The sequence below is a fragment of the Odontesthes bonariensis genome, chromosome 6 (assembly GCF_027942865.1).
Source record: "Odontesthes bonariensis isolate fOdoBon6 chromosome 6, fOdoBon6.hap1, whole genome shotgun sequence".
Classification (NCBI taxonomy): Eukaryota; Metazoa; Chordata; class Actinopteri; order Atheriniformes; family Atherinopsidae; genus Odontesthes; species Odontesthes bonariensis.
The window spans coordinates 19,519,859-19,544,540 of NC_134511.1; the positions used below are offsets into that span (position 1 = coordinate 19,519,859).

Here is a 24,682-nt window from a genome sequence, read left to right on the forward strand (position 1 = left end):
CGTCTCAATTATTATGATACAATATTCATTCGTGGACAGGGCCATATAGAGACAAATGAGACAGACAACCATGCATGCTCACTCCTAGGGAGTTTTTGGACAGTGGGAGGAAGCCGGAGTACCCGGAGAGAACCCACGCATACACAGGGAGAACATGCAAACTCCACACAGAAAGGCCCCAGCTGGGAATTGAACCTAGAACCCTTTGCTGAGAGGCAATGGTGCTAACCACCATATAACATAACATATCATATTATATATTATTATTAATGTTTATATCATAATTATATATGTAGAGGCTATGACCTCAATATGAAGCTGAGAAAGAGAAACAACAGTACAGTAAAGCAACTGAGTATCTTTTTCTTTTACCAAATTAGGTTCCCATTCCTACAGTAAATGTTGGTTTTTCCTCTTCCCACAACACATCTGTTTGTGTATATGAGTGTGCATGTGTGTATGTGTCTGTAAGGGATTTTGGCGTAGAGCCCCTGTTGTGCTCTGTCAGTTCACTGTAATGCCCAAAGCTAACAAGAAACAGTGCATGAGCTAGCAGTGCAAAACCACAAAGAGAGACACTTTCACACATATCCGCACCCACATATGTAGCTCATCATGCTTATGAATCAAGATCAAACACCTATTCCAGCTAATATGAAGGATTGATAATGTATCTCTGATGACCAAAAGTCACTCTGATATGCGATTGTGAAGTTGGATCAGAAAAGCTCACAGAACAAAAACTATACATTTTGTGGAGCAAGAGAAACCTTGATATTATACTTTTTTTGATTTTGCTCTCGCACTCTCGCACCAGAATGTGCTTAACCATATTAGCCCACAGCGAAAAACATCTGAGTTACACAATAAAGGCTTCCAACTTGTAAAACTGAAACATTTTTCAAAGGCTCTGAAATCCTTACATGCCTGTGTTTTCCTTTTCAGATAGTAACGTGGTTATTTTTTTTGTATTATGTGAAAGTGTTCAAAAATGCTTAAAGAAGGTAGAAGGGCATTTAAGGAGAGTGAGTTGTCCAACCTTTTCACTTGATTAGGGTTAGACCGACTAAAGACATGGTTAGGGTTTAGATTCACCGAATGAAAACGTATCTGGACGAATGAAATCTGTTCACCATGGGAAATGAACCGTGCTCTGGATGAAGACATGTGATTCCTGTCACAATGCTCTGATCTGATGTGCAAAGACCCAACAGATACCACGGTAGAAGTCATCTTTGAGTTTGTGCTTTATGTTTTACCCTCCATATTCATGGAATGCTGATCATGATTAATGAATTTGTTGTGTCTCCAAAAATAACTTACCGGTACACTTGACTGCGAATGATGAAAACTGTTTCAATTGTACACGGTATTTTATAATGGTGAAAGCCCTTTGACATTTTATACCACAGTGATTGTTGGTTTTTCTGTTTAAACTGCCTGAAAAACCTAACTGGAGCTTTTTAGTCCAGTGGGAGGTATATGACCTTATTAAGCGTATTAACCTTGCCTGTTTGTCCCTTTCACTCAAAATTAGCATCCTCCTTGGCCTTTCCCTTGTGTCCTGTACGTTATGGGTTGACACCACCACTCCAGCTTTTCTCCAGAACAGCCTTAAGGTTGCCCCATGTCTAGTGAGGTGTAATTTTTTTCCCCACAATTGATGTCAACCTTCAGACTAATTTAACTGATTTTTTCATTTCATTCAGTGTCTTTTCAGCCACACCATTGTCTGAGAAACTTCCTAATAACATGACATATTGTTGCATTAACATTGCCTGATTGCCTTGAAGCCACTGAAATAGTCATGGTCTTTGTGAATGTCAGCTTTATGCTCTCCGACAGCTCTTTTGTCCTTGGTATTATAAAAAGAGAGTATAAAAAAAAAATATGCAACAACCTGGAAACATTCAATACCTTTTTAAAGCATGAACACCATAATCTACCTGTTGTGGAAACACAAAAGAGTTTCAGGTATCTAATTTGGATCTATTCAAATGTACCAATGCTGTAATTGTTGTAATTGTAATTGTCATCATTTTGTGTTAATGTTGTATTGATTAATAAACATTTACATCTAAAAATACTAAATTCTGTGCACGAAAAGGGAGTCAATAATTCAGACTCGTCCTATATAAAATCTGCACTGCTAGAGGTATTCTGCAACGGGCGCCCACCAAAACACTAAACTGTTATCGAGTTTTGTTTGTTTATAGATTAACCAGCATAAGACAAATTGATTAAATCATTTTGGTGAAGTCATCCACCCCCCTAAGAAAAAAAAAACTGAGACAATGAGGAGATAAGAAGGGTTCTACATCATCAAGTCATAAATATTCCCAGGAAAATTACAGAAGACACAACCGGTTGAGGATCAATAAATCATTCCCAATGCACCCACCTCATTAATCAGGATCCAGTGACAATCAAAGGCCACCAGGTTAGTCTCCACCACCTGCAAGACAAACAAACGAAAAAAAAAAACATCACAACTGGACCTTGAATGGGGGAAAAAGGACATTAAATTGGATCATACAGTATATGTAAGCTTTGAATATATGAAAAGGTTAAGAGAGGGGGAAAACAGTTAGGAGACAAGAAAGATGTTTTCTATATTTAAAGAAATATTCTGGTTGCATTAAACAGACATTTTGTGGCTTGGATGATGTGATTCATGGCATCTTAAGTGTGCATATGACAGAAAAAGAATATCACGGGAATTTACAAAGGCTGGAACTCTGTAGGAAGCTTGCCAAATTTGATGTGAAGGAATCTTGCATCAAAGGTATTCAAGGTATCGATCAGAGAGCTTTTCAAACAAATGCAAATATAGAAAAGCTTGCTCATGTGTGACAGAATACTAACGAGAAATCACACGAACACACACTCTTACATGTGGACTTTAGAAGATATTCTCAATTAGTCAAACTTCTGAGGGCACCTCAGTCTCTGTGCTGAAGCTGTTTCTCTCCCCCACACACACATAATTTTGGTTTAAGAGATCCATTTTTAATATTTTTTGGGGCTTTTTATACCTTTAATGATAGGACAGTTGGAGAGAGACAGGAAGCAGGGGGCAGAGAGGGGGAAGACATGCAGCAAAGGGCTTGTAGTTGCCTCTTCTCTTTTTTTTCTATTACTTTTTGCTTGGTGGAATATTCCCATCATTATCAGTGAACTCTGTCAGTGACCAACACCTCTTCTCAATCTATCTGACAAGCAAGATGATATCTTTTCTTGTCATGCCCTGTTTGACATACATTTTCTCCTAATATCCAGTTTCCCAACATGAATCTATAAGTTAAACATGCCACACCACATGTCACACCACTCTCTTACACAGTGGGGTAATAATTGATTTTTATCCATCAGTGGAAATGCAATTACTTGACTAATTATTTGACTACTATACCTAATTCTGTAAAACTCAGTTTGCTTAAATGTAAAACAACAAGAAATATAAGAAAGTAAAAAAAAAGCACCACTTTAACATTTATTGAAATCTTATTGAAAAGAATATATTTCTACATAATTAGTGTCAGAGTGCCATTATGAACTTACAAATATAGACGTAATTTTGGGGGAAAAAAAGTCGTTTTGGAATAATACACAGGATCTGTTTTTTTTTCTTCTATTAAACAAGCTATGTAATATTTTCTCTGTTAACAACAGTCTCACACAAGAATGTGTAATAACTACACTGGTCCACATCATAATATGCTCAAAGCCTCACAAACTGTACATTAATTGCAATTGTATGTTACATGTTTTCCCATGAGAGTACATTGCTGTAAAAGCCTGTCATCTTTCAGTTTTTCTATCATTCACTTACATTTTAACTAGAATAAAGGTTCAGTATCATCACCTTCTTTGGACTTTCTTTTGTCAAAAATGGCTTGTTTCTGCTTCTTGCTTCATTCATCTCTCATCGTCTTACTTCATATTCCACCCCTTAGTTTTTCTTCTCTTGTCGTTGCTCCTGACACACCTCCCATACCCAATCATTTGGCTTTAATTGCTCACTTCTCAACCTCCAATAGCTCTTGCTCCTTTTGTTCTCTTGCTCTCTGGCCTCTCCCCCTCCAATCCGAGTGAAAAAATTCAGTGGCACTCATATATCATTAGGCATATTTGCCTAGGTGACTATAGTACAGTGTGTAATGAGACACTCTTGAGATATAAACAAAAAGAAACAGCATGAGAGTGAGTGAGTGCACGAGTGGCAAAGCCCGTTTAAAGGTAGTTTAATCTCCCACAGAGTCTACATAAAACGTCACCATTATAACACTGAGGGCTGCCATATAACCCTCTCTACAGAAAACGCTTCCTCCTTTTCATTGTGTGTTCAGGTTTCTGCTGCCCAATCCTTCTTCGTACTTTTGTTTTTCTATGGGGAGGTGAAAAAAAAAAAAGGCCACATGGCAAGACACAGAAGGTCATTCATCCTTTTTCATACTTGCATGCCGTTTCTATTTCTGTCTACTGAAGCACTGCAACAGCAACCACTGAGGAAGGGATGTTTGTCTTTCTATGTGACTGTTCTTTTCTATGGCTTCTTCTCTTGGTGCCCATCATGATCTTAGATTATTTATGGTAGATTGGGTACAGGGAACAGTTTTTGAAACTTTTTAAAAGCTTATGAATTGCAACTTCAAAACTGTAAGGCCAACATTACAATTCACTGGCTCTCGTTGTGCGAGACATCAAATACAATAAGACTCTTCATCCTTAAAACCAGACCACAGTGAGTACTACAAAGTCCCAGCAAAAACTGAACTTTTACTTTATTAAATCGCAACTATAAATGAGAGACTCCGTTTTAACAATGAATCAGTGATGTGATTGAAAATGTGGTATAAATTCTCAACTGCGGGTCTAGTTAATTTGATGCAGCAGAACTGAAGCACAACAAAGGCTACATCTATTCTAGGGGAACAAGGGGGTCACTTCAGCGAACATGTCACGCTTAGTAACCTTTAAAAATTGTACCAGATGCTTATTACAACTTGTGTGGGCTTGTCCTCTCACAGGGGCCTGCAGGGTGGAAGGGGTTAATTTGTGAATGCGAAACGTTGAGCAAATTAACAGAAATGTGTGTATGCAAATTTTGCTTGTTTATTATATGCAGGCACCACTGGGTGCAGAGGATTTCACTTTTCTCATTATGACCATCAGTCGGCATCCGCCTGGACAGATGTTTTAAACTAATTAGCGAAAGAGCAGATTTGTAGCAGCAGACATGACTCCTTAGGGGTTCAAACTGTTCAATAAACTCTGTCTCTCTCATCCATGCACATACACATGCAGACACCAGCACATCTTCAACAGATACTGCTGCTGAACTAGTCTCGTTAACAACTCATTGCCAATATAGGAGGTAGGCAGAAGTCCCCCGGGCATCATTCTCTTCAGGCCACAAGAGATCCTTCTGACATCTCTGACCAGCTCAACAAAAGCTTAATTTCTGACCAGTTCTTACTCTCTGAAGTCAGAAGATTATATAAAAATCAACCCTGCAGTCTGGAACAAATCCAATCACCCAATGTCAATACAAGTAAGACTTTTCTCAAACTCTGAAAGCAGACAGATTGAACTAAGACAGCTCTGCAACATCATGCCACTGTGCACACCAGTCTCTCATGTATTCTATCAAGTGACATTGAGACAGACAAACAACAGTTTGATCCTGCAAGGACATTCTTTCAGCTGTCACTCCTGGAAGAGTCCAAAACAGAGAAAAGTGTTGATTCCGGTAAGCAGTTGCTGTTGTAGCTTGATGATTTGTTTGAAAGTTTGCTGTTCTAAACAAAAGGGGATTTATCAACCTTTACCCCTCTAGCAATGTATTTCAAAGGTGAAATCTATGTGATGGAAAAAAATAAACAAGATTTTGACTCAAATTACTGAGCAAGTTTAAGGGTTTGAAAAATCTTCTTAGAAATATATATATTTAATTAGTCCTACAATGATTTTCAAATAAAAGTTCTTACACCATAAAGTGAAAAATTACAAGCAAGGTGTTAAGATTTTAAGTTTGTAGCTACATTAACCCACATAAAGTGCCTTCCTTCAGACAACTAGAAAGACAACATCCAAAGTACACTCTCACTTTATGCTAATCGGTGCATATTGAGTCAATTACCAGTGAAAATATTTCTGTCCACATCTTCCAACATATATTTTACATTTAAAAGAGTTCATTTTAGTAAAGGCAGTTTGAGTAGATTAAATACCACCTGCCTTATCTTCCCTTCACAATAAGGTACGGTTGGTTTTTCTACTATAATGAAAAGCACCACCATTCTTTTTTTAAGAAAGGTTATTTTTGGAGCGTACTTGTATGGATCATAGCTTTTAAAAAGAAGCAAATTTTACAATTCGTCTTTCAGGTATTCAATTTAACTATCCTTTAAATCTCAACCTTCATAGACATTTATTCTTTACGTAAATATTACACCAGATTTGACTCTTTGTGGGAACTTATTTGACCTAGTATAATACATGAGAATATAATGCATTTTTTACGTCCTCTGTCAAAAATCTTTAGTGAAATGCAAAACTGATTGAATTAGCCTTTTGGAACCTCTCAACTTGTTTCTTGTTCTCGACTACTCAAGAGCTTGGAAGCATCTGTTCTTTACTTTCTTTCCTCATATTTCTATTTGCATCTTCCATACCATCCAACTGAATCAAGTAGAATGATGGTGTTGTATTCATCTTTCATCGCGTCCAAGCAAATCCAAACTGTGATGTGAGGAAAACCTTAATGATACAGGAAAAGGAGACAAAGAGTCCAGTTTCAGAATGGCTCGGTTTTTCATCTTTTTTTCTTTTCTTTTGTTTTTTTCCTTCATATGCTGATGTATGTGACAATTAGTTATTCTATGTGGAATAGTTTAAGAAAATTTATGGAAGAGCAGATATTGCCTAAGCACATAAGGGGGAAACCTGACGAGGGAGAGTGGGCGTTGCTATTGAATAAAGTGCTCAAAATTAAAGATTACTTGCGTCATTTAATTTCATGCACTATTTGTTATCAAATCAAGCAAACAGTCAACATTCCACCCTCCAAACCGACTATATCCTTGTTTTCCCTATAAACATGTTAGCACAAGCTGTGACACACCTAAACACACACACACCAACAGTTACACAAAGGAAAACATCTAGACCCACATGCAGGAACTACTTTCTGCCATTGCATCCCCTCACATTCCTGCTGTTATATTATTTATCCACTGCAGTACTTTGACTTTCTCCTGTCACATTCACAAAATAAAACGCAATGCTCTTGCCCTGCTCTAACAATATCTGCTTTCAGATCACTATAATTATTGTTGCTATGTCTGCCAACGAGGATGCAGGGACAAAGTGTCGGTGTCTTGATGTGGGGGTGTATAATTACAGTTATCTCCTCAAACCTTTCATTCCACCTGAATACTGTAAGATGGATGACAAATGTATATCTGAGATATTGGAGGAAGGAGAGCATGCATGAAATGGAAAAGGAATAAGTTGATGGAAAGGAAATAAGTTGTGCTTCAAGTTTAATGTTTTATCTACTGCAAAACTGTAATAGTCAAGGATATCGTCTTTATCCATTGTGCTTCTGAAAGTTTGAATATGCAATGTGACAACACTTTTTCCACCAATATCTTGTACTGATGACGGGAGACTGGGACCAGTGTGAAATGTCCTCTCCAGCTCATCCTTAAGATTCTAAATGGGTTTTTGAGGTCAATCCATGTATGAAAATAATGTCACATGCTCCTCAACCACCCTTTCACAAATTTGAGGCTGGTGAATTCTGGTATCCTGGGATAATCTTGGATCAGAGACGAAAATATTCCATTGATGGAAAAACGTGGTCATTCAATATTTTCAGGCAGTCAGCTGATCAGCCAACCCTCGATATTAACTCTGACTCCACAGAGTTGTGCAGTACACACGACGGATGCAGCACTTCCTTCTCTGACTTATCAGATAACCTTTTTTTATTGCTCAAGAGTCCAATCTTTTCTGCTCCCCAGCAAATTCAAGCCTTTCCCCCTTATTTCCATAATTAATAAATAGTTATCTTAGGTCTAGAGAGTTGTTTATAAGAAAACCAGGGAAGACATCTCTGGTAGTCTACCCCTTTGGTCCTTTGTTCCCCTTATAAAAGCCCCTAATGACATCATACAACTCTGTTTCACATACCCATTCAGTTAATACTTAGTCTGAGTGTGCCCCAGTTACAAAATATATATAAAAGGCTTTTGTGGTTTAAAAGAAGATTTTAGCTTCACTTCACCATCAAGATTTTACCTAATCAACTTGCTTTTTCTCATTTATTTCCTCCTTCCCTTTCCCTCACTCCTAATGTACTGAGCAGTTAGTGCACATTAAGTGGGCCATTTTCCTCTTGATACATCTTAACTGCTACATGTCACCATCAAATTCTTCTCTCACACTGTGCCATATGTCTTTTTGATTATGTGTGTCTTGATGTCAAGTATAAGTGTGTTTGTACATACTTGCGTGTTAAGGAGATGACAGGCAGAGGGGGGTGACATTGCTTTGCTCTACGGTTTAAAATACCTGGCAGAAGAGCACCGAGCTCACACTCACAAAAGGTATAAATAAGGCATTTTAAAAGGCACACATTCGGCAACAACAGCAGCTGTTAAGACTGCTAATGTGAAGTCTCTTGTTTGTTCTTCTTTTACCATGTAATATGAATAAGTACAAATGGATGTCCCACACTGAACAAAATAGCGTGCATCGTCACGTCAGCAGATTAGTTGATAACTTCATGTCACGCAGAGAGAAAAACTCACCCAACATGCATGTAATAACACATCTGGGAAAAGATAGCCACAAATGAAGAAATAGACACTTACGTTGGATCCTTTTGTCAGAAGATAATATCAGCAACCATGATTTATTTGTCTTGTGTTCATGAAGCACGGACACATTGAGTCTTACAAAAGCAAAAGCTCACAACCCAGAATAAACCATAAATACTGCATTTTGTTGTAAAGATATCAGTGTGTGAAACTTAGGCAAGCGATATATTCAATCTAATATAAAAAAATAAAAATAAAAAAATGTGGCCACCCAGGCATGTGATCTAGGATAATTGCTCACATTTTGATGAGGCTGCTGTGCGAGCAAGTAAGACTAACTGTGTGATATTAATTAACCAGTTAAAATATATTAAAACTAGCATACAAATATCAAGATGATAAAAAAAGGCAAACCCTATTGTGTCTAGTAGTACCTAATGACCATAAAATTAGATTTTGAAGTGTTTCACATCGTTCAATAACATCAAAAAAAAAAAAAAAACTTACAGAAATGGAAACGTACCATAACAACATATTTTTCTAGAAAATTTGAATTGTGCATTGGTTTCCAAGCGAAAGTTGAATAAAAAAACATAACAATTTGTAATTGTTGTTGAATAACAAAGTTATGCTCTGTAATTTCAACAAGCAGATGCCAGTTGACTTTATATTTCCTCTTTGAGTTTAGGCAGTAATATTAGGGTTGGATTATAAATGACCACAGTTAGGCCTGAAAGCCATTGATTTTACAACACCACTTTGATCAACGGCATTTTATCACTTGTCTTGAAGAGTCATCAACACCATAACACTTTTGCCTCCTCCTTCCCAAATAAAGGCCTGTCAGCATAAACGATTTTGGGTTTTTTTTGGGGCCAACAAGACTGACATAAAAAAAAGAGGCATTTTGACATATTTTTTAAAAAACTGCCTTGCCTCGACACAGCAGAACCCGGTTCTGCCAGGCTCAGGGTCCTTTGTCCTCCACCCTCTCTACCTCTGGCCTCATTTCCTGTTGAGCGACTTTCAAATTAAGGCCACAAAAAGAGTGCCTTTTTTTTTTTACATCCATGGTTAAATGACATGTAGTAGTATGATGCAAAGTAGAATTTTTGCATTTGTCTGATATCAGACAGAATTGTCATTCTGTCCTTGGGGTGGACTGATGAGCCTGGAACCAGGCAAAATGTTCTGGGAAACAGAGATGCTGGATGCACTGGACATTACAATGACTCACATGGGTATCAAAGCTCTGTGTGATTCCTTCCAACAACTAATGACTCCAAATTACAACCAATGCATTGTTTAATTAGTTTGATCCAGTTGTGGTCACACACCAATGATCTACAGCACAAAGTCTAAAAAGGCTGTGCTTATACTTCGAGACACAGAGAGAAGCAGGCAAAAGAGGCAGAGAGAGATTCTGAAGAATATGAATTATGTCTGTGCATGTGTTGGATTCATTGTGTGGGTCTTTTCAGCAAATAAAATATAATAAATAATAAAAATAATATAATAAAAGGACTCTTTGAAAATTCCATCTGATAAAATCTCTCACTCCCATTTCTCTCTTGTGCACACCAACACCAAAAGCGAGCTGTCAGACTCAACAAAAGCCACCAAAACCTTGTCTCGTCAAGGTCTCGCCCTGCTCACCAACCCAACCCACACCATCAGCATTATTGATCAGTCTCTTGCTTTCTGATTAAACATGTAGAAAAAAGAACAGCATTCTTTCACTCGTTTGTCTTTTAAGTTGAGATTTGTCTGCTAGATTCTATCTCTCTCTTTCTTTCTGCCTGGCATATAATGCTGGAACAGCAAAGGTCTTGCATTGCATGTGTTGAGATGGCAAAGGGTAACAGGGCCAACATGCAATACATCTATCATCCTCAAACTTGGCATGTTGGTGCTGGTCTGTGTGTGTAGGCAGAAGCACTCAACATTGAGCGCATGTCGGCATTTCAGTTTATTGATCTGACTACAGATCCGAGCACTGACAAATCCACTGAGAGAATTTATAACACATGCACAACACAACACAACCACCTCCAGAAAATATGACAATATTCAACCTGACATTTAGATATGAACGGATCAATGGCTGGAGCAAACAGAATAAGCTGTCGAGATAGTCTAAAGTACACAGTTGTGTTTACAAAAGTGTACTTGTGTGGGTTGGCTGCATAACTTGCTGATGTTATGTTCTTCATTGATTGACTAGCTGCTTTTTTAAATTAAAAAGGTATTTTACATTTAAGAGTATGCATGTCGTCTACCCATATTAAATATCCTTCAGGATAGAGGGTTTTGATTAAATTCACACACTTTTTTCTTCATATTTCCAATTATTCAATAAGGGAATTGATTGTAATATGTGTAAAATTATTCGAAAAATTGAGATGTGATGTAAATTAAATTTTAAAAAAAGTGTAACACACTTGAGAATTTAATAGTCACTTGTTCATGAGGAATAGATAATTGATCACCCCTCCTATAACCAGTGCATTTACTATTGGGATAACTGTTATTGCTCAGACAATTTTTATAAATTCATAAGCTCATATTAACCAAGCAATGAACACTAAAAACAATTAACCAAATCATTGCACATGATAAATCTAGGCTGCATTAACTTCAAAAGCTGGTGCCATTGATTAATGTGCATATAACCTTAAAAGCCAAAACAATATAAAATCATAGACAGGTTAGAGGCTGCTCTTTTTTTTACAATACCTGCTGCAACAGAAATATACTCAGCATTATCTTAATGACCCCATTTAAAGGAGGTCAAGTCAATGCACAGGAAAGAGGAGAGGAGAACCCAGGCGAATTAAGAGATTAACCCATTTCCTAATATGTAAGAACTTACACCTGCAATTAAAATTCCTCACAACAGCCAAGCCAAATGGAAGTACTGAAGCTTTCTGCTTGATTATTCAAAATGAAACAGATGAAGAAGGATGACAAATAGAGGAAAATAAACTTTTTTTATGTTTATGTATTCATGCACATATCTCTAGGCAGGTAGGCACACTTAAAGTGTGTATTTATGACTGCAGCTCAAGCCATTGAACGTCTGCTTCTCCAAATTGACTAATTTTTGAGCCAATATAAAATCATTCCGCTACCTCTTTTCATCTATCCTGCTGCAGTCAGTAAATGCCACACCTGCTACCAGTCTCCCTCTCTGAACTACAGAGAGGGCACAACATAGGTCACATCGGATATGTATCTAAGTGTCAATCTTTTTTTTTTTTTGTGTCGATCATGAAAGCATACTCATATTGGACATGGAATTACGGAATCCTACTCTAAAAACCCATGGTTTAATCTTACACAAATGCACAGGGTGCAATGAGAGTGTAACTATAAGACATTTTTGTGATTTATTTTCTAAACCAATGATTCAGACAAACCAAGATCAGTTGAATAAGATAAGATGGACAGCATAAATGCTCACTCAAAAAAGATAACCTCGGAAAAATGTACCAGTTCCCTACAAGGAAAAGCTCCAACCATAAGAAATTTAAGAAATCAACAATACCTAATTTAAGAAGCTTTTTATCTGCATTGCTGTCTTAAAAATATCAACAGAAGAACATAAATATCTCCGCAGATAAAGAAAAGAACAGCCTTCTGTTCAGTGATGACATGCCATATGTTAAAAAGTCATTCCCATTCTTATGGTGTTGAAGAATCCTGTGAGCACAGTCTGGAAGAACTTATGCTAATTAACTTTAGCTGTTATGCCTGAATTTCAAATTAAACCAGGAAAAACCAAAGGTGACGCGTTATTAACACACCCATTTCCTGCACACAAAGTCATATTCTTGTACAGACTGAATTAAGAAGCGGTGGTGTAATGACCTCTTAATATGAGATTAAGCCGTTACCAGCGGGGATGGAAGAAGGGGTCATCTTAGGGTCACAGCCTAAAGGGTTAAGGTTTAAATGAGCAATGAAAGGAATAACCAGCTGTATGTGGTGGAAAACAGCAGATGCTATGGTCTTCAATTACACATCTGGTCTGGCCTTTGGAGGCTGAAACATATGCTGAAGTTTTCAGCCAGAGCAGTTGACCCCACAGTGCACTCATGTTTGACAGGTAACAGTGGGAGTTGACTGTAGCTTTGCATGTTGTAATTAATTCAAATTTATTTTAATAAAGACTTTTGTTTTCTTTACAGGATCAAAATGGAAAAAGAGTTCACATTACAGTGTTACAAAACCACCTGAAATTACTGCATAAATACTGCAAGATGATGCACTCTGATGTGAGGTTAAGTAATACATTTCATTTCTACACTTTAAAACAAATTTACCCTCTCAAAGTCATTGTGCTCTGATGATAGTTTTGATACATCTGAGATAAATGTCATGTGCTCACTGCTTTTACCACAACACTACTACATTATAAAGATACGAAGTAGGTTTCAAATGAACCTTTCCAAGAAAAGAAACAATTTAACTTTCCATGGCTCTCTCTATGAAATGAGACATCAGCAGTAGAGAATATGTATCGCCGTAATACGCATTTGCATACATCTTGCATTGCAACAAGGAAAAATTATGAAATTTGGTTTCTCAAAACAAACAGATAGAACCTGATACAAGGTTGTGATGGTTCCTCTTTTTCAATATAGTTTTTTTTATCTATAAAAAAACTCTTCATTCTTTGGATAAATTGGACAGAAACAAAATAAATCAGCAATCAAGACATTTTTCAGTACATTTTTATTTGGTTGATTATTTTAAATGCCGCTAACTTTTTAAATCTCCAGCATGCTCTGAATAACACTAATGTTGCCATGGCTATTTTTCATTTTTAGATAATGATACAAACACAGCTCACTTAAAAAAAGAAAAAAAAAGTGTTAAGAGACCCTGTAAAGACAGGGAGATTTTACTGTCTTAAGAGTTTATTTTCACTTAGTTTTAATTATTTCTTTTAGTACTTTTCTATTGGCAGCTCTGGTGACACAGAATTTGCATTTATATTGAAACTTACTTTTCAACTAATATTATCATTATTTTATCAAGGTATTCATTTTTTGTTTAAAAAAAAACTTTGCTCTCTTTAGTATTTTTCAAGCACCTTCGAAGTTAAGACTGGTTTACAGGACTAAACATACAAAAATTCCTGTCTGCCTCCTTTAACGAGGCCAACTACATTACAAGTCCAGAAAGAGGTCGATCATTTGATACACACACACACACACACACACACATACAGGTACGATCCTGGAGACTTTGTTTATGAAAACAAGACAGCAGTCTTGAAATAATAAGCTTTTTCAAAGATGCACAGGAGAAACTTGCAGGATGGGTGTTACTCTGCCGCAGTGAAATTAACTGATGTTAGCCATTTAAATGCTAATGCAATTTGGCTTTCGCTCAATTTGGTCTAAAATCTTATCAGGGGGCCTGTTTTAGGCTTTTCCTGTGTCGTACACCTACTGAGTGTGGCATGCCTATTAAAGCAAACTAAAATATTTTATCAGTAACTTCAGTTACACTGTTTCTTTACAAAGAAAAAGCTCCAACCATGCTCTAGCTTAGGGCTTGTATGATGTATTATAATACAACACGTGTGTGTGTGTTTGTGAGTATGTATGTATATTCATGTATATATCATACTCTCACACACACACAAACATATATATATACATATATATATATATATATACACATATATACACATATATATATATACATATACATATATATATATACATATACACATATATATATATATATATATACATATATATACATACATATATATATATATATACATACATATATACATATATATACACATATATATATATACATATATATATATATATATACATATATATATATATATATACATATATATACATATACATATATATACATATACATATATATATATACATATATATACATATACATACATATATATATATATACACACACACACATATATATACATATATATATATATATATATATATATATATATATATATATATATATATATATAAATAAGGTTTTCAACAAAACTGACACAAAATGCCTTATGCGGAACTTGAACGGAAAGAAAACAGTGTCACACCCCCCACAAAAGTGCACTAAAGACATATGTCCTCCTCTGCCCTCTTATCAGATCTTTCTATTTTACGTTGTCCTGCTGGGCTTGAGAGAGGGCGAATATTTGACCCTGACCAGACTACAGAGATGAGTGACTCTTTAGATAATAAGGCAAAGTTTAAGTGTTCATAAATGTGTTCAAATAGATCATTCCTTGGGGATATTTAAAAGGGGAAAAAAAGTGTTACATACGCACTAACCACCGGTTTGAGGAAAAACTGTAAATCAAGAACAGAAAAAGACACATGAGATTAGCGATGAGGAAAAACAGAATTTTTTTTTAAAGAAGTATGAAGAGATAATTAAACCACAAGGCAAAATGAAACCGAGCATCCATTGCATGCTGCGTTTTTCATCAGTCGGTAAATCTAAAAACAAAAAATACTTAAACAGTGTGGTGCAACCTTCTCTAAGTAAGATCAAAACACAGTTTGAGCCATATCAGCTGTCATTTGTGACAGACGGCATGAGCAATCAAGAGCAAAATGAGTTAATTCATAAACTGATTAATGTTTGTGCAAAAGCAAACATATCAATCAGACTACAAACTATTGTAATGTGTAGGAGACCTCATTAATCCACAAATATGAATACAAAGATGTATGTGAATACACATAGCAGAACACACAGCACACAGGTGGATTCTGGGTGTTTTTTTTGGATGCAAAAGAGAGATGGCAATTGTTACTATGCTATAGGCTTCAGCTCCAGCTGCAATCAGCAAAATTTAAAGAAATTATACACTATGACACTTGAACTGAATTTACAAGATGTAGTACATAATTATTACCAGACTTAAAATTACCCACAGGTAAGAAAAACCTCTCTGTATGTGAGTGAAATGAATTGAAAAAATACTTTATTTATTACAAAAGGAAATTATAATCATATAAATGATATAATTCTCATACTTGATATATATCTTCTTCTTCTTCTTCTTTCAGCCTTTCCCTTTATCAGGGGTCACCACAGCGAGTCACTCTCGCATCATCATTTTAGCACATGTTTTATGCCGGATGCCCTTCCTGACGCAACCCTCAGCATTTATCCAGGCTTGGGACCAGCACTAGAACGACACTGGCTCGTGCTCCCCAGTGGCTGGGCGCTCACACACACCTAGAAACAATTTCGTGTCACCAATTCACCTAACATGCATTTTGGGGGGTGGGAGGAAGCCGGAGTACCCGGAGAGAACCCACGCATACACGGGGAGAACATACAACCCCCAACACAGAAAGGCCCCAGCCGGGAATCAAACCTGGAACCCTCTTGCTGTGAGGCGACAGTGCTAAAAATAGATTATCAATAAAGGTAACAGACGGTTCAGCCATAAATGTTAAGCTTTTGGGAAGGGAAGTTTTCTTCTTTACTTTCAGCCTCTAGCAATGTACTGTACTGAGAGACTTCTATTGAAACATTCCATACTTTCCATTTGTTCCTGTGTCTTTTACTACAGAAACAGATGATCCGTGATCATTGTCCCATTTGTCACTCTTTGGTACAAACCCTCTCTGCCTTTTTTTTCCCCTCTATTCCCTTTCCAATTCTGATATCATCTTCCACTGTCTCTCTTTTTTTTTCCTCAGCACTCTCTAGTCTCCCTGTCTTTCATTCAGGATATTACCAGTTTTACATCTCCTGCATCTTCAATAACATAAACCCAATCGGGAACCATGTACAAGCATTATAACTGGATGTAACAGTGAAAGTTCCGTGGATAAAGGAAGAATAGAGGGAAGACACTTCAACTGTTCAACCTTCTTATTCAATTATTTTCTAATGTACAGTTATCGTTTCATATAACGGGCGTGTTATCATTTTATAAAATGATATTCAACTGACAGCACACCAACCACTTGGGAAGCCGAGGCTGCATTTGAATTTTGCCTCAGGGGTTCAGACATGATGGGTTGTATATATGATGCCTAACCCACAACCCAGAGTATGGGAGTAATGTCATATGTGAAAGCCATTGATAGCATGTCACTAGAAACACATTTCACATGTAATATGAATAGTATTAAACAGCATGCATAACGGCTATGGTAAAATTTCAGATCAAGTGTCATTCTAGATGTCTACATGCAATTAAAATTAATGGGAAACAAACAATACAAACAGATACAAAATATGTGTAGTGATAACATGGAAGATGACTAAGGTTTATACATATTATGCATACAAAATATCCTATGAGATTGGTGCCAGGGGTCACATGTGGGGTGCAGTTTCTAGCCCAAGGACTCTTTGACACACAGACAAGGGGAGCTGGAGATTGAACTATTAACCTTGCAGTAGGTCAACAACCTGTTCTACGAACTGAGTCACAGCAGCCCCAAGCGATAACCTGATAGAGACATGATAAAGTAATTGAGGTGTAAACATGATGATGTAAGAGTGGTGAGTTACAGCATGCTTCTAGGGCACAGAGTGCAGAAAGAGTGTATAGGTAAGTGTAAGTATGTGGGGGTTCAAGTACATGGCATGGAAACAGAAAAGAGGAAAAAGAAAAAAAAGACTGCAACCTCACACATACACACACCTGTATCATCTCTAAAGTACTTCCTGGCATCCCCATTAGTGGCTGTACCAGCAGCAGTCAATACTGCTAACCTTTGGTGCTCCATACACACAGACAAAGACACACACAAACAAACAACCTTTCAGCCCTGCAGCCACAATCCTTATAATCATTGTGCTTCCTGCTCTGTGTGCACAGATAAAACCTTAATGTCATCACACAACACACACATACAAACACCCTGTTTATTGAGATAAGAACATAATGTCATCTCTGTGTGGTGATAAAGTTCAAGGAGAAAACTAAAGCCCTTGACGTGCCCTTTTAACTGCAATGAAAAATGGGTGAGATAGTGGTGAGTGTGTGTGCAAGGCTTTGTGAATGTGAGTGAACATTGAGAGTGTAAGTGACACAAGCTGACACAATCTCAAAGGGACATAAATTGTTGGTGGACCCTAAATATGAAGTTCAACGTTGAGTAATTTGGTTTGTTTATCATGGTAAAGTCATGCTGAATTCAGGCTACAAAATATCAGCCATGACCTCATCTGACATATGTGTAGGCAGCTGGGCCTAAACTTGTTGTCACAAAATACATAATAGGCAGTTTAATCCAGTTTTTTTTTTTTCAATTTACCATTAATTAAACCTCAAAATGGAGGTCTTGCTAAAAAGTATCACAATGCTGGTTATTGCCTTTGGTGTGTAGTGTGACTAAGTTGTCAATCCTATCATTAACCACTTCCAGCCATTTTAATCCTCCATCTACGTGTCACATAGTCATAAGGGTCAACATTTTCTCGTCATGCTCCATCACCAAGTCCATGTGGAAAAAATTCAAGACAAGTTAATGTACTGAATCAATCGATATTGTTAATTAACACAACACTTTTCACTGTATTGTTTAATATTATACTATATTATATTACAATAAAAATAATAAATGTGTCCTGAGGACACTTATTCCTGTTTTAAGTCTAACTGACAGCCCATATGGTCTTTCCCAAGCACTTATTTCATGGCCATTGGGTCCAAAATGAATCTGAGGAAATTCATTATAGATTGTGGAAAAATTCATGCAGAGCATCTTGATGAGAAAATGCATATTCATGGCTGGCAATGGAGCAAGGCAGAATCACAACATCTGATTCAAGGCTCCATTAGAGAGGGAAGACTGTTAAGTCCAACCCCTTAGGGATTATTATGGCAAATGAATTAAAGGGTATCATACACATTTCCAGGTCTAAATTTTTTTTTCTAGGGCTCAGCTGGCATATTTTTGCATCCTCTATCTAACCTTTATGCTGTCCTCTTGCTGAGCAGTTTTTATGAAAAAAAAAAAAAGGGGGGGGGGGTGTACTACAGGTTCCCCTCCAAGTAGGGCCAACCTCTTGTGATTTGCCAGCTCTTAGAACCTGCCTTTCTACATGCTCCTTCTGTAGTAGTTAGATTTTTCTTCTTTTTGTTTTTCTTTACAAAAAATGTTTATGTGTTATTTTCCCATGAGTGGTAATGACAAAAAGCACAGTAGTGTAGAATGTTGAATAAGGACATTGTTGTTAAGCAGTTTGACATTTTGCACCAATAAGCTGCAACTACTGTGTGAAAAGGGCTAAATAAGTCAAAGAAAATACAAAAACCCATATTGAATTTCAAGATTTCTGGAAAGCCTCATCCTCTGTACTAAAAATGCTATGCTTAAATGTGGGGATTAATTTAAGGATCAAAGAACTTAAGTATCAAGGACATTATTATCCCCGGGGGGCATTTGTTGCACAGCCAGTAGTACATGAATACTGACAAACCTAACGCACAGTTCACAAGTGTGAATGTTTTACCAGTGATTGTGGCTCAGCTTCAGCATCAGCTGCATTAGTAAGGTTGTGGTACATCTGGAGTCATAATGACACGAAGTCTTCCTCTACATTCGAGTACATATGTGTAAACACTTTGATCGTGCAAAATAATGTGCAATGATTAATTTTCTCCCTACAGATTTAGACAACATCAAAGGAAATAACTAATCCCTGCGGATAATGTGACCAAACTTTCTTATATATAATAAGGGTTTTAAACACATTGTCAAAGTACTAAAGCCCTGTTACATTGTGCCCTCCCATTGACAATCATTGCGCAAAATATTGATGAATACTAATTAGGGAGGTATCTGGTAACTTGCATTTTATATACCAAAAAGGGCAAGAGGAAAAGAACAGTGAAACACATGCACAAAGACAAAGAAAAATAAGAGTAGATACGTTGTACTTTTAAAGATACAACAAAGACATGAGGATTTATTCACAAGACAGCCCCCAGCAGAGCCATATTCACTGTAACAACATACCATACCAAATGACTTCCAAATGCCTTTTTCTTAGGACATTGCAGAAGTGGGGGGAGAGGAGCACAGATCTGATGCACTTTACATCCTATATATGAAATTTCACTCTAAGTTTGTTGAACTGTCAGCAAATGACAGATTATGCACACCTGGAAGTATGATGATCAAAGGTATATATACATGTACTGTATATGAGAAATGGTGTCCCAGGTAGGCATTACAAATCATAAAATCATAAAGTGACTGAACCAAGTTAAGGAAACAGCCAATGATTCAAGATGTCTTGAGATGTTCTGAGTACAGTGCTTTCCACATTTTGTAAAATACACAGAATGTTTTAAAGTCTTTGCTCTCTGTCATAGGAGCCAAAAGGTTTCCCTATGTTTTACAAATATGATCATTCTTTGCAAAAACACATACATTAGTTGGTCTGCATCATTCTCTGGTCAAACATGAATACTAGCCTTATATTTCTTCAACATATTTCCTCAATCTTGAGAGAAAGCGTACAAGAACCAGCTTTACTGAGGTAAAACTTTTAAATCGTTTGAACCTATAGTCACAAAATACTTTGTTCCCCATTACTTGTGAAGAATATTATTATTAATGTTTCTTTTCATCAGTCATCACTGGAATAATCTCCAACTTCTCTGGTGTAACGTAAGAAATACCAATTTAACAAAAGATAGTCTAAACATTGAAATGTTCTAAAAATTTTAATACCTTAAAGGACTTATGAAACGAATTTTAATTGTTGAAATTTCACAGTTTTTGCTGCCGATTCTAATGGTTCCAAGCCTTGCGATTAAAATGAGATATTGTCTGGATAATAATTTATCCGGGAAGTCATGTTAAAACGGGCTCAAAAGGAGCCAAATTTTGTCTTTTTGTGCGAATTCATTTTTTTATGTGTGACGTCATAGGGTTGACACAGAAGTTCTAGTAGTCTAACTGTAATGGCAGCGTCTATGGCTAAGACATCAAAGCACGGTGGAAAATATTGTGTTGCTGGAGGGCCAAATGGTGTTAGTTGCAAAAATAGCAGCTTCACTGAAGGCATCTCTCTGCACATGTTTCCCAAACTAAAAAATACTGGAACTGAGGCTGACAAGGAGAAAGCAAAGACAAGAGCACGGTGGATCGTATCACTGCCTGCTGCCGCCTACCGATAGCTGCACCTGTTACGGTGTTTGCTGCTCGGAAGCAGGGGACTGCTCGGTCTGCTCTTCGGTCTACACACATATCCAGCTAGAATTTGGCGCCGTTGTGAGTGGCTGGCCGTCTACCTCTGCTAGCTTTTTTTGTGTTTTGTCATGTTTTTATCGTTTTCATCACTACTGATGCATGATCGCCAGAGTCTCTTGAAAATCAGAGATTCTGTGGACATAATATCGATCACGTCAACGATCAGACAAAGCCACCGCCACCTGTTTTGGCGTCTGTACCCTCTTACCAATGGCATCTACCTGGTTGGTTGCCACGCAACAGCTGTCGCAGAAGACGTGGAAAGAGAGGTGGAGTAATATGCCGGCTGAAAGCCCACCTGGCTTTGCCCTTCACCAACAACGCTCGCTGCTGTCTGGTCTCTCCGGTGATTGCGCCGGCTACGACATCCGAGGCTCCGTGGATCAGTCCTACCGATGGCTGCTGTCAGTCGTGCCGAGGCCGGGTGCCCATCTCCCTGCCGCCGACCCGTGAGGATCCGCAGATGGGGCCGCGCACTGGAGGATCTCCGACCCGTTAATCCACGCCATTGTTTATTAAGCTTACATTAAAACCATGTTATTATCACATACGTTTTTTTTAAGTGGCTGGATTTCAAAGTGCCACTTCGTTAGGTTTCAACGTGTCAAAGACAGCGCAGCAGAATGCCATATCTGCGAAACCGGCATGTTCAAATCTTTTCCAGTTTACCACTATTGTGTCATTTGATTGATAACATCTTAATAATAATCAGCGTGTAGTAGGAGCGATGGCTGTTTTGTGCCCGCCGATCCTGTGCCGAAAATGGTAACTTTCATTTCCATTACCCATACGGGAGGTGCAGAGAGCCTCTACAATATAGATATTAAATCGATTTGTGTGGCTTAAATTCAACGAAAGTTTTTCCACATAATGTTAGAGGTGTGTTCTTTCGACCTGCTGATGTTTGTATCAGAATTTTGGTTCCTTTATGAGATATAGGTCCATCAAATGTATGTTGTTTTCGCAGCCAGCCATACTAGCAAATAAGGGAGTCAACCCTATGACGTCACGGTCACGTGGCCAATTTCGCACCAAAGGCCACATAATTCACACTTTTAAATGGCCGTTTTAACAAGTTATGCCCGGAAAATTTAGTTCAAGTTCGATTGATGGTTTTAGAAAAAGACAAAAATTTCATTTGAATGATAGATGAACATTCGTTTCAGTTCATCTTTATGAACAATTAATTGTTTTCCACCTCTTTGCCTAGCCACTGTCAAGTCTGCGTGAGTGAGTGAGTGAGTGAGTGAGTGAGTGAGTGAGTGAGTGAGTGAGTGTGTGTGTGTGTGACAGAGAGAATGACATACAGAAAATAATTCTGTCAGATAAAAGATAGGGTTGCGTCTGCCCATAGCAATATTTTATTCTATAAGGGAGGGAACAGAGAGCAGCACTGACTGAAATACAAATGGGCAGAAAGGTGCCGTTTTTCCTTTTTACGCAACATCCTATAAAAACTAATGGATGTCATCTATGTTAAAAAAAATGAATAGAATAATATTCAATGCATATGATAAGGCTGTGCATGCACTCAGTTATATTCTATTCAGTTCAAGTTCAGTAAACTGCAAATTACATTTGAAACATTTTCCAAATATCCCACTGTCAAAAAACATTAACATTAACAATACTGTTAGAAAAAAAACACTATATAATAGACCTCATCTTTACAATAGAATGCTCAAGTTTAGCTTTATTGCATCATTAGTTCAAGGTTTTGATATACATATGAATGACTAACTTTGATTCAGGATTATATTGTACAGGTTTCTTTTGATATTTGCTTCATATTTCAGTCACTAAGAATCACAGACATATTCTAACTGTGACAAACCCCCCACAGCAACACTTGTAATGATGTTAATTTTCTTAAATTCATTGTGTTATTGGTATTTTATAAGCAGAGTCCTAAAAGTCCAGGTAAGTCATAACTCATGGAAAGTAATATCTTTAATATGACAATGGTCCTGGGGCAAGAAACATACTGTACTCCTCCGTTTGTGTGCAGTGGGTGGAAGAGGGAGACGTGTATACCAACAAGGAGCTCTGCTGCCAGTGGCTAGTACACTCACATGCACGACACTGAAAAAAGGCAACAGAGCGGGAAAATGTTAAATAATGCAGAAAATTGAATGAGCATGTTGGGTCTCGAAATAATTCCATGTGTTTGTGTGGTGAAATGCATAGTTGTGCATGGAGGAGGACATCTTACAGATAATTCATCTGACTCTGTGCTATATTTTTCCACTTCTGAGTTGCTTTGGTGGCATAAAGCCACGATTTCACAGAAATGCATGAGGAAAGTCTCAATTGAGAAAAAAATGGAGAAGATAAGCAAACAGGCATATTTTATGATATTACGAATCAGCATTTTGGCACTAGACTACAACTTAAAACCAAAAATGAAAACGCGATGATGTGTTTTATATTTCTACCTGTAGAAAGTTAGATTGCTTGGTGATGGTCTAAAAGCCCAACATCTATAAGAGTCCCACAATGTATACTGTACTGTATGTGAGGGCAAAAACTGTAGCGTTGAAAATACAAAGAGCATTCTGTAGACCACCACAACAAAACAATGGTGAAAGATTCATCTCAAAGTATTTCTGAAGCTTCACATATAGTCAGGAGAAAGTATGGCCTCATTAAAAGTATGTCAACAAACATCACGTACTGCTGATCATCTGCTCATGTCATCCTTGTAGTGAAGCATACAAGGATGCAAGCAACATGCTATGGGGGGACTTCTCAGCTGAGGGGAAAATGAAAGTGAGGTAGTTGTTCATGTTTCAACAGCACAACAACCCACATGGACAAGATTGAGTGGCCCAAGGCTAAGTGAGTCTAACTGTCTTTGGATAACCAACAAAACTCTGACTTCAACCTCAGAGAACATCTGCAAAGAAACGTGAAAGTGGCAGATCACAGCTGGTTCCCATCATTTCTGAAAAAGCTGAAGAGAATTTCCTGGGATGAATTTGGATAAACAGTCTATATCCAGATGTGCAAATCCTATAGAGACTCATCCAAGATTACTGAAAGCTTTAACTGTTGCTAAGTGAGAGGGGGGTTCTGAATAACTGACTTCCAGGTCTGAATATTTTGTATATAAGATAATTAAATTTTGGTTTTTAATATATTTGTAAAAAAAAAAGCTCTAAAGATATATAGATTAGATTTATTTAGATCTATAAAATTCTAAGTAGAGATGCACCGGATCCAGGATCCGGGGTCCGGTTCCGGCCGGATAGTGGCGTTTTTGACGAGGTTCGGTTACTGCCGGACCCGGTGCCCCAACCGGACCGGATCCTACAGCACGTAAGCACAACGTGATTACGTCGTTAAATGTTTAAAGAAGATAACCTCCATTGTGCTAGCAGCCGTCGGCGGAAATGGATGCAGTGAGCCGAAAAAGTGCTGTATGGCAGTACTTTGAACTGAAAGAGGGAGATTCAAGTCGCGCGATATGCACGCTTTGCAGTACAAATTTGGCTCGTGGAGGTAAAGACACTAGACACTACTCAACATCTCCGCTGTTAAAACATCTCCGTGCAAAGCATCCAACTGAGTATGAGTTGTGCAAGGCCGAGTCTAACGTCAGTGAGGCTA

General features: G+C 37.5%; 1 protein-coding gene across 3 annotated transcripts in view; it reads right to left on the reverse strand.

Annotated features, from left to right (window-relative positions):
- grid2 (glutamate receptor, ionotropic, delta 2) overlaps positions 1-24,682 on the reverse strand; it is a 559,974-nt gene that overhangs the window by 202,194 nt on the left and 333,098 nt on the right. For all 3 annotated transcript variants that reach the window (XM_075467787.1, XM_075467788.1, XM_075467790.1), the window contains exon 5: positions 2,402-2,455. In XM_075467787.1, the coding sequence (XP_075323902.1) occupies positions 2,402-2,455 (54 nt within the window). The remainder of the gene's footprint in view (positions 1-2,401; positions 2,456-24,682) is intronic.